The sequence below is a fragment of the Zeus faber genome, assembly GCF_960531495.2.
Source record: "Zeus faber genome assembly, chromosome: 11".
NCBI classification, from domain to species: Eukaryota; Metazoa; Chordata; class Actinopteri; order Zeiformes; family Zeidae; genus Zeus; species Zeus faber.
Genome location: NC_137205.1, coordinates 10,947,742 through 10,959,364, shown reverse-complemented (window position 1 = coordinate 10,959,364; position 11,623 = coordinate 10,947,742). Strand labels below are relative to the sequence as shown.

Below are 11,623 nucleotides of genomic sequence, written 5' to 3'. Positions count from 1 at the left end.
AATCGAAAAAAGCCCTTGTGACACAGTACAGAGAATCAACGAGAACATTTTTGATGGTGTGAAATATCACAACCAAACAAAGATAATGAACAGAGTAACAAGTACAGTACAAGAGTACAGTTCCATCTGTTTATTGATTAACTATAAAATATTGAGTTACTAAAACAATCGGAAAGAAACATTGATAACTCGGTCGCTTGTCTGTAAAAACAAAAAACAAACAAAAAAAACAAAAAAAAACAAAAACGGAACAAACAAAAAAGAAAAGCAGTTCCTTACACATACAGTATAGGGCCACGTATCTGGTTATCGGCTTCATCTCTAAAATGTATTCTTTTACAGTTGTTTTTTTTTTTACAAGATTAGACATGTGTGTACAAAGTATATTCTGATAGCACCCCCCCCGAAGGATCATTTACAAAACGTAGAGGATTTTTTCTATTTATTTTCAAAATAATATTTTTTTAAATTTTTATTCTGTAACACGACTATAACGATACTGAAGGAACAGCAGACGAAGAACCAGCCTCCAGTCCACCTCTCTCACACATTCTCTCTCTCTCTCTCTCCCATTCCTCTCTATCTAGCAGCTCGCTCCCAGTGCCTGTCGGCGGTATTGCTCCAGAGGCGCGGACAATTGTTCGGAGAGGGGAAGCAAGGGAACGGGATATTTGAAGAAAAAAAAAAACTAAATATATAAATCGAACAAAAGATCAGACAGACAGAAACAACAAACTGCAAACAAAAAAAGCATAAATGTATTGTTGTTAAAATTAAACAAAAACATCTATGAGCAAAGTGAGAATCACAGAAAGTAGCAGAAAGGAAATATGTACACAAAGTCAGGCTCTTAAAATAATATGACACCAAATAAAAGTGAAGGGATATTAGTTGGGAATAAGTGTGTGTGTGTGTATCGGTGTGTGCTGGACCCTGTATGAAGGCCTGAGGCTGGGCTTTGGACGGAGAAAAAAAAAAAAAAAAAAAAAAAATCTTGGAAGGCAACACACACACACACACACACACACACACACACACACACACACACACACACACACACACACACACACACACACACACACACACACACACACACACACACACACACACACACACACACACACACACACACACACACGAAAGTGCTCGGGCAGCTCAGGGGGTAAATTAAACATTCATAACGGGCACTTTAACTCGTCTTCTCAGCTGATGTCTCGGCTCTGAGCTCCGAGAGCCGAGATCCCAAACCTGAGATCCATCTGTGGCCGTCACTCAAACTCTTCTAGCCAATCAGGTGTCGATTGTCGGTGTTATATTGCGTATGGAGCTGGCCCTGTGTCAGCCCCTCGACCTGAGGAAACTACAAACACAAAGGCAGCAGCTTCCAGGGGGGATAAACGAGACTCTTGACGTAGACACTGTAAACATCCGAACAACAGACGGTGAAACCACTCTGTACCTGCTGAGGCCGCATCTCAACACTCACGCAGCCCATAATAATAACCCACCCTCCGTTTATTGTGGGCGTGCGTAAACTACTCTATACACATCTTTAAAATGAATTGAGAGCAAAAGTTCCGATGGCTGTCGAGCGAAGGTCGCCATCCTTTGTCCGGGTGTTGGCATGGAAACGCCATGTCATCTAATATCACCGGACACATCAAGACAAGACCAAACGATCTCAAGAGAGTAAAAAAATATTTAAACCTATTGAATATCAACAAGAAAATTTTCAATCTCTGCGTTGGCAACGTGGCATGAGACCAACGAGAAAATAGGCGTCACCAACAGTAGCGTCCCCGGGGTGCAGGCCCCAGGGACAGAATAAAACACTAATCTGGAAGAATAAAAATAACTATAAGAGGGAAGGTTTGACCAATTAAATTATTTTTGTGTGGCGGGGGGCGGGGGGGGGTGTGTGTGCAGAGATTTGGCCGCCCTAGTGCTCGGAACCCTGAACACGACATTCAACAACATCTCCCGCTTACAACAAAACACCAAAATAAAGGATCAAATTAGGCACGTAGAAGAATGTAAAAAGCAGCAAAGAGTCAGACGCAGACGTTTTTAACATGTACTGAACGGGCGGCGGGGGGTGGGGGGGGTACTTGAGGAAGTCACGCGCACTACCACGCGTCGGCTCATCTCTGCGGTACCGCTCAGCCATTGGCTTCATCAGCCTGATGACAGTGTGTGTGTGTGTGTGTGTGTGTGTGTGTGTGTGTGTGTGTGTGTGTGTGTGCGCGTGACGAGTCCAGATTTCCGGTGGGACGCAGACGAGCGTGTCCGTCCGAGCTGGGACTGTCACGGAGGTCGAACGACAAAAAAAACTTTTTAAGCGCTCTCCTTTGAACGGCGATGCAAGGATCCCCCCCCCCCCCCCCCTCTCTCTGTCTTTCATTTACTATCTGTTTCTCTTTGTCTCTCCTGCTGTTCTGTAGACACATTTATATAAGTGTAACATGACTGTAACATCACCACAGCAACATTAGAATCACAACGTCACAATGAGGCGGCGTCACACCCCTCTCTCTCTCCCAATGTACGAGCGTTCACAGTTCTTTAAAGCTTCTTTTCGATTGCCTCTTGAGAAAAAAGTACTCTCACATAAATCTTTTACATGAAAATAAAACGGCTGACTAGGTCTATATATCTGGCTGTGCATTATACTGCTGTGGGTATTTACATGCGTGTGCGTGTGTCGTGTTGTCTGCGCGTGTGGTATCTACAGCAAAGAGGAAGAAACGGGAGTGTTTGAAGTGTTTTGGAATCCAGAGGTGTCCACGGTGCCGAGAAGACACCTTGAAGCAAGTCACTGAGGTGTGAAACAGCTGCGCTTGTGTGTGTGTGTGTGTTTGAGGAGACGTCTCCTTGTCCAATACCGTTGAACGATGTCGGCGAACATCGGAGGAGTGAGATTTATTGCGTCCGGGTTGTGAGTGATCCGTCCGGAAGTGGATTTGTATCAGTCGCCTCAGGATGGATGGGCGTGGGGCTAATTGAGTCTTTCTGGATGCGTGTGGTGTGTGTGTGTGTGTGTGTGTGTGTGTGTGTGTGAAGTGAAAAGTTCAGCAGATGACCGGGACGCCGTCAGTGTTAAAGATCATGCCGGTGGTCGGCTCGTAGGTGCCGGCCAGGTAGTAGAGGTCCTCGCTGTCGGCGTGGCGGCGCGTGTGGGTCATCTGCTCGTACTCCTCCACGCTCACCACCAGGCACTTGTGGCTGACCGTCTGCACGTCGTTCTCGTCGCTGTGGGAGGACTGGTACAGGGCGCGCTGCCAAGAAAGAGGAGCAGGTGTAACCATCAGTCGACGTGTTTCAAGAACAGCGTCGCGGAAATCCCTCAGAGGTACACATTCTCGGTGCTCAGGATGAATCATGACCAATGACTTACTGACCTGTGCTATCCCACAAAGAAGCTGAAAATACTTTGACTCTTTTCATTGAACCTTTTGGAAACCCCAACGCACTGGTAGAACTTCATTGACTTTAAAATCCTGTCTGTTCTCACCTCCATGAAGTCTTTTCTCTGGATGGAGGAGTGGAGCGCTGCAGGTAATGACTGACCGCACATCTGGTCCCAGTTCTGGGTAGGAGAGCAGGTGCATGTATTTCACATATTCGTACATATGGTTTTATTTTAGGATACGGTGCGACACAGTTCCACTGCAGGGAATCATCGTATGTGTTGACTGTTATTGATGTGATTCAGACACATTATTTGCTCGGTCACATCCATCAACGACGGAGTATTACAGAATTGACTCGGAAGCTGCTAAAAACTTCAATCCATTACAGTGTGAACATGATTTATTATTCGACAAATAATTAGCGATGGATGTAGTTATTTATTGATGGCCTCGCTTGATTAAGGAGCAGTCATCTTTCCCCACCTTCTTGTCAGTGAGCTTCTTGCCGGGGTTGGTCTCCTCGGGGTGATAGAACCAGTTGACCCGCACTACCATATTGCTGCCCCAAGACTCCCACATGCTCTGGATCCGCCCGATGAAGGGCAGGTTGGGCCGTCCGGCCGACAGGAACACGGCGCAGTCACCGATGCGTATCATTTCCCGGCCGCGCACGATGGCCTTGTAGAAGAGCTTTTTGGCCTTGCCCTTCATGCCGCGCCTCTGTGGTGTGTGTGTGTGTGTGTGTGTGGGGGGGGGGGGGGGGGGGGGGGGTAGTGCAGGGGATAGACAACAAGGCTTTTCAGTTTAATGCATATAGATTCAAATAAGACTGCAAATTTATGAAAATACAACACATTTGTCTTGCTGTGGGTCTAAAAATCGGACATGTAGTGGTTGAGGGGTGGGGCTTGATCAGCAGTAAGTCCATCTCGCACTCTGCACTTACACAAGATGAGACACAAGCTATTTCTATATCTCTTTTACATACCGGTTACACACACATGCACACGCTGCGTGTACTGCTCTGAGCAATTATATTGACCTACCTTGTGTCTGCCTGTGAGATGGAAGCGGCGCCAAGTATAAGAACGTTTAAAATGTGTCTCTGTGGGTGTAGCTGGGGTAGGTGAACTCTGTCTCTCACCTGTGTGGGTTTTCCAAACCACTTCCAGAGCTGCCTGGCCGGAAGGAACGCTGAGATTTTGGGCCTGTTTTCCACGCTGGGCAGCCTCTGGCGCTTGGCGAGCTCTTTGGTGGTGGGGAGGTGCACCCCTTCCCTCCTCTTGGGCCGCCCCACACTCTTTCCCTCGCTCTTCCCCTCGCTCCCGCTGGACTTGGGCTTGGGGGGCCGACCCCTCTGCCCGGAGCCCTTCCCCGTGGCTGGCTTAGCGGGCTTGGTGGCAGCGGGCGGAGCGGGGGCGGGAGAGGCCGGAGGGGAGGGCGAGAGGGACTGGGACGGAGCGGGAGATGGCTGTTCCTCTTCCTCGACTTTGATCCCCTCCACCTCCTTCTTTACCTCCCCTTCTTCCTCGTTAGCCTCCTTCTCTTTCTTGGCCTCCTTAGGCTGATCCTGTGTGGCAGGTGGGGAGACGGGGGCCGGGAGAGGTGTGGGGGTCCTCTCCTCGTCCGAGCTGCAGGAGGAGTCGTCGGTGGATGAAGATGAGGACGAGGAGGAGGACGAGGAGGAAGACGACGAGGAGCTCGAGGATGAGGACGAGGACGAAGAGCAGCTGGACGTGCATTTCTTCTTGCTCTTCATCCTCCCTTTCGCGCCCTCTTCTTCCGACTCGGAGCTGCTGCTGCTCTGGGACTCCTCGTCCACCCTCCTCTGCTCTCTCTTTACGGTGTCTTTACTCTCCACCTTTTTCGTTTTCTCTTCTCTCGTGTCCCTCTCTGGCCGTCTGCCGGTGGTGGTGTGGCTCTCTACCTTCTCCTTGCCCAGCGCTGCTGCCTTGCAGACGGACTCTTTATCAGGCACGACACTTTCCCTCTCCGGTGCTTTCACTTTAGCCTTCAGGGGCTTCTGGCTGCTGGTCGTCATGGTGACAGTAGCGTGGTCTCCCCTGATGCCTCGCCCCTCCAGCAGCATCAGAGCCTTGGTCTTCTTGGTCTTGGGAGATGTGACACCTTCGTGGTCCAGCTTCACCAGGGGCTCCGCTGGGAGGGATTTCCTCCTCACCGCCAAGCCTGCTTCGCTCTGCACTGGCCTCGGCTTGGGTCTGGAGAGAGGGCTCGGCCCCGAACCGGAAGGCCTGGGCCTGGAGCTTGAGGATAGCTGATCAGACCCGATCTTAGGTTTGGGTCTAGGGGTGGATGACTGCGAAGTGGAAGAAGCTGACGGCGACGGCCTGGGAGAGAGTGAAGAGCTGGTTTTGACTGCCAACGAACCGGAGAGTCTGGGGATTGGACCAGGCACAAGCCCAGACGGATGGCTGGGTCTGGGTCCACCACGGTGGTCTGAAGCGGGTTTGGTTTTCATGGTGGTGGAGGGTCTCGGGGTGGACGTGGCGCTGGGCTTGGGTGCGGTCGATAACGCAGACAGACTGTGTCTGGGCGTTGACCGGTTGTTGGTTGGACTGACGCTGCTGGTGCCATCTCTGTCCCTGCGCTGGGCGGTGTAAGAGCCCAGGTTGGGCTCGCTGTACAGATCCACAGTGAGGACTTTCCCGTAGGTGGAGGGGTAGAGTGCCTGGGGGAGAGGGCGGCTGGATTTAGGAGCGGGGGGAGGCTGGGATGAGCTGGACTTTTTGGACACCTGGCCAGGTGGGAGCGTGGGGCTGCTGCAGCCCCTGGACGTCGCAGAGCTCTTTCTGCCCGGTTTGCTCTGGGGTGCAGATGAAGACCTAGAGGCGGACAGGGGCCTTTCCTGAGACGTTTTCTGGACGGAGGGAGGCCGTTCCTGGGCAGGCTTGGCTGGAGGCTGAGCTCTCTCGGTGGGCGGGGTAGCAGCAGGCGGAGGATCTGCTTTCTCCCGTCCATCTGGGTTCAGTGAGGACTCTGGGAAATACAGGGAACAGGAAATGTAATAACCGTTTTCTGATCGGCCAAGCTCATTTTTTTTGTACATGGGATGTGCTGACGTTTTTAATGTGCGGCTTCTGGATCTTTATGGTACACAGCCGTGATTAATGCAAGTTGTAGGTAGACCAAACAGTTTTACCTAACACATAAGACTTGTGTCAGCAAATCCAACACTACATAGCAGATATTAAAGCTTGAATAATATACAGTCTGGAAACTGCCTTGTAACAACAGAGCTGTTGCTGGAATACATCCAACTGATATTAAAGGCAACAGAAGTAGACAAATAAAAGATAGCTTTGATGAAAGAGAGCTGTTTTTGCTGTTCTTTACCAACAGGGCAACCAATCTACATCAAGATTATTCAAGATTTTAATGTATTTTATATCAAACAATAGATTAAATGGGAAGGAGATGAAAGGGCTTTTGGCTTGTGAATGAATTGATGTTATAATACATGTAAAAACAACAGCTACAAAAATACCAAAGCAGTCAACTTCAGCTTTATCTCCATATGCTTTTCGCAAGCGAAACACATTATAAATGACATTACACAAAGAAATCCAGGAAATACATATCTGAATACAAACCATCTAAGATGGACCGGTAATTGGAAGAGAGGGACAGTGCACTGGGCCAGAAACGTTAAAACCGAATCTATTTTATGATATTACCCAGATACATTTGGCTTCAGCGTCTAAGCAGACTGTCCTGATTGCTCCCAAGGCATTACTTCACAAAAATAATGGTAGCATATCTCCAAATATAAATCACCAGCATGATGAGAGGACTTGCTTTACATTGTACATTCAGACCCTCTTGGATATATTTTATCTAATTAACTTTTTTTTTGGCAGGTTTTCACTTGCAGGAGCTTGAGCTATCTTCAGAGCACTTGAACATATCGTGGCGAGAGGAATTCGCCCAAATTTATAATAGATATCACATTCAGTAAGAGAAGTGATGATCAAATTCAACTTTAAACTCATACGCTCAATTGTTAGACCAAAAAATAAAACCGTATCGGTTAAAACCAATGAGGTGCCGCAGGTATATGCAGGGTTCATTCTGGGATTACAACATGAAATTCAAGTACTTTTTAAAGCACTATTTTTCTATTTTCAAGGACTTCACACAAAACAAATAAAATCGATTTTCAATGTGATCTTTATTCACATTGAATATAATATAATCTTAGTCTCATGGTCTATTATTTATATTAGTACATCTATTATATATCCACTGTATAAATCTATTATTAATGTCATTGTCATCTACTATAATAAGTCTATTTCCAACCATGCGGGATTATATTAATATATCCCTGGCATAATCTATGTTGTAAAAGTGATTACAGGTTTTCAATGATGTTTTTTTTAATGGACTTTTCAAGCACTTCAGCACAAAAGGGGCTATTTTCAAGGTATTCCAGGACTTCGATTTCTGAGGACAAGAACCCAGGATGTGTGCTCACCGGGTTTTGGTTTGGGTTTGCGTCCCGGTTTTCCTTTTATCTTGGGGGTGGCCTCCTCCGCCTTGGGAGCCGCCTCCTTGCCCTCTTTGCTGCACTTGCGGACACGCCTCCTGGAGCAGCTGGCCACCAGCAGCGCAGGGGAGGGCTCCGCACCTGACATATACCGGGTGTTTGGAGGGTAAAACACAAGCACACAGGACCGGTTATTTCGACCGAATAAAGGAACAGCAGACGTACGAGTCCAAACGTGCTGCAACGGCAGTTCATTAGCAGCACTCGACTGAAAAAACACCCCGCGCCAAATCCATCACGAAATGTGGGACAGCTTGAAAGCTCCCGGCGAGGACCACACGCACGCACGTGCGCCACACAGACCAACGTGCATACACCCTGGGTCAACACGCCGCAGTCCAAACCAAGCACGGGTAGAGGGGGACAGAGTGTCGTGCAAATAAAGAGAGTTTGGTGTTTATTTGAGTCCTGTGAAACATGTGAGTCTGTGTGTATTTATATGTGTGCAGTAATGAAGGAGGAACGTGTGTGTGTGTGTGTGTGTGTGTGTGTGGTGGTGAAGTCTCTAGTGGAACTCTTGTGGAACTAATGGCCAGTCCAGATGAATGCCGGTGGACAGCGTAATGAGTGGTGGGAGAGTGTGTGTGTGTGTGTGTGTGTGTGTGTGTGTGTGTGTGTGTGTGTGTGTGTGTGTGTGTGTGTGTGTGTGTGTGTGTGTGTGTGTGTGTGTGTGTGTGTGTGTGTGTGTGTGTGTGTGGTACTCACAGTGGATCTTGTAGTCTGGCGGCAGCAGTCGGATGTGGGACAGGGGGATGCGTCCTGTGTCCCCATCGTCAAACTCCACCGTGATGAGGTCGTCGTTCTCATCCACATCTAAACTTCCTGCGAAATAACAAAAACACCCCAAATTCCAGTTAAGTGCTATAAAATCCAATCCCAGCCCCGGTGTGGATGTACAAGCATTGAACACAGCGGTCTGCTTTAAATCGGTAATGGGAACTCTTTAACATTATGTCTGTTCTGCTGGGCCACAAAATGCGTTTTTTAAACTACGTTAAAAAAATAACATAGCCAACCATTGTTCATTGTTGCCGTCAGTCTGTGGAAATATGTTTTACATAACCATTTGGGTCAATTCGTTTTACCAGCAAAAACCAGAATGAGGAACCGGAGAGGCGTTTCCTAAAGCACCTCAAGGACCTGGTGAGAAGGACCGAGGAGAGGGGGCGTTCAAAGCCGACGTACCGTTCACCACCGTGCCGGGGTAGAGGCAGCGGTACTGCTGGCTCCAGTAGGCGGCGATACGGCTACCTTCGGGGAGATAGCGAGCCGACGGAGGCTTCACGTCGATGATCTACCCACGCACGCACACACGCACACACACACAGTAAACATCTCATAGCAGCCTCAGTAGACATAAGACAATCCACAGAAACTGGGAAGAGCCTCACCGCCTCTTGCAGCAGCTGTTCCAGGCAGTAGATGTGTGGCCGGTTTCCTCTCTCCCCTTCCACCACCACGCTGTATCTACGGGGGTGTCACAAACGAGGAAAAAAAAACAAAACAGGGAGTGAGGTCAGAGGTCAACATCTCTGAGGTCAGAGGTCAGTCCTTTTAAACCGTGTTGCCAAGCGGCCGTTAAGCGAGGAGTGCACTCTGCGGTAATTTCCTGTTTTCCCATCCAAAGACTTCCCTGCAAGTGTCTCGCCAGGCGTTGCCCGTTTTATATTCGAATAGTTCTTCCGCGTCTTGGAGGGTACTTCGTCGTCATTATCAGCTAAGTGCGAACTTGCTCCGCTAGTTTCGATAATGCGAGCCGCTCCGGATGATTCCATCGACTAATGGATGGAAATAAAATCTGGATGTTTGAGTATCGACTCCGGGAAAGGCGGAAATCTCAAAGGCACGTTTACCGCCTTAACGCGTTCCATATGTACCTTCATGACTGTGTTTATGCGAGTGTTGGTCCGTATGAAACCTGCGTTATTGTTTTTTTTGAAACTCCGCCAAATGAAAGCCTCTCTGCAGGGGGATGGTTGGAAGGGCTTGTAAACGCTCCACACCTGGCCATGAAGTGAAGTTCTTCCACAAGGCGAGTGTTGGCCCGCTTAATTGTGTGTGTGTGTGTGTGTGTGTGTGTGTATTCCGTTTTTTACTCACATGTCGGGGGAGTGTACAGTGTTAACATGCCCGGCGTAGAGGAGCTGGTCGTCCATGGGAATCAGGACTCTGAGTCCGTCCGCCAGAGAGTCCTTATCCAACATGCACTGAACGGGAGCTTAACAAAAGAAGAATAACGGATTAAAATTAAACCCCACCCCCCCACTGCGATATATATATATATATATTTTTTTTTTTAAATGAATGGTACTATTTTTATTCTATTATTTTAATTGCCACGTAAACCAATAACCTCTACCTAACGTAAATCCCAAAGAGTGGACTGAGTGAGCAGACCTGTGCTCGTTAAGGCACTGACCAGGTGTGGAGGAGCGCTCTGATTGGCCGCTGCTCCGCAGGGGGAGGAGCTCGTCCTCGCTGAAGCTGCTGTCCTGGTTGGGCTCAAAGTCCTCGTCCGCCGCCATGCTCTCCATCAGCCGGCTCACCGCGCCGCGCGACGGCTGCAGAGACGCATCGGCGAGTCCAAAACGCTGGACGGGGGGGGGGGGGGGGGGGGGGGTTCGGATTTGCGTGCGCGAGAGAGGACATAGCTTTGTAAGCAGTGTATTCATTTAGAATCGGAATCGGAATCAGAATAAGGTAGATTCACATCTGCGAGGAATTTGTCATGGTGAGGATTGCTGCGTTTCCTTACAGATATTAAGCGTTTGAAAAGGCTCCGCAGTCTGAAATTTTTTTTATCAAATAAAAAGAAACAATTCGAGTAAAATAATCATTACTTTTAATTACTAATAAAGTAAAAATAAAATTAAAAAAATTTCAAATATACACAAATTGCTGAGAATACAAAGCGGAAATAGTCCAAAATATAAAATTCACAGAATATACAAATGCGATTTGATGCACAGGATACATTGTTGGTGCGGGTTTAATTTACACTGTTAAGTGTTTTATTACCAAAAGCCTTCATGGACACGAAACCTACTGACAGATACACACGTGCCCATCACCACGCGCAGAAAAGACGAGATGTCATACACACTTTCCAGGCTGGGATAACGAGGTTCACTGTAACGACCTTGAGATTACGAGAATCCTGAATATTAAGCGTCTAGATGAACATCCTACCAACCTCTTTACCAACCTCTTTGGGCTTGGCCTTGGCTTTGCGTTGGTTCTTGCGCGTCGGGCTGAGACTGAGGGCCGCCGGACCGCCTGCGAGGGGACCGGAGAGGGCCGGGGGACTCAGCGGGAGAGGGAAGTCCTTAGGTTTCTTTTTCTGTTTAGAAGTAACACACACACACAAGGACAAAGATTCAGAACATGAATATTTAACGGAATTGGCTCTGCTATGATATTCATGCACAAAGGTACTGGAGTACACCGAAGTACAGAACACACACACACACTCAGAGGGTGGGATGCTGCAGGGCGGCTTGCAGTTGTCCTTTCTTGTCAACAACATGGCACAGCCAGCAGGGGACTTTAGCACTGAGGCACCCTGCTGGCACTGTATCGCACGCACGCACGCACGCACGCACGCACACACACACACACACACACACACACACACACACACACACAC

The 11,623-nt window shown here is 48.4% G+C and overlaps 1 protein-coding gene across 1 annotated transcript in view; it reads right to left on the bottom strand.

The window, feature by feature from the left end:
* Positions 1 to 1,906: 1,906 nt before the first annotated feature.
* Positions 1,907 to 11,623, bottom strand: part of tnrc18 (trinucleotide repeat containing 18) — a 39,809-nt gene continuing 30,092 nt past the window's right edge. The window contains exons 19-29 of the mRNA XM_080009573.1: positions 11,183 to 11,317; positions 10,397 to 10,538; positions 10,078 to 10,195; positions 9,369 to 9,444; positions 9,163 to 9,271; positions 8,683 to 8,799; positions 7,906 to 8,058; positions 4,555 to 6,407; positions 3,894 to 4,130; positions 3,512 to 3,586; positions 1,907 to 3,275 (exon numbers count right to left, since the gene is read on the bottom strand). Coding sequence (XP_079865699.1) covers positions 3,069 to 3,275; positions 3,512 to 3,586; positions 3,894 to 4,130; positions 4,555 to 6,407; positions 7,906 to 8,058; positions 8,683 to 8,799; positions 9,163 to 9,271; positions 9,369 to 9,444; positions 10,078 to 10,195; positions 10,397 to 10,538; positions 11,183 to 11,317 — 3,222 coding nt within the window. The 3' untranslated portion in view covers positions 1,907 to 3,068. The remainder of the gene's footprint in view (positions 3,276 to 3,511; positions 3,587 to 3,893; positions 4,131 to 4,554; positions 6,408 to 7,905; positions 8,059 to 8,682; positions 8,800 to 9,162; positions 9,272 to 9,368; positions 9,445 to 10,077; positions 10,196 to 10,396; positions 10,539 to 11,182; positions 11,318 to 11,623) is intronic.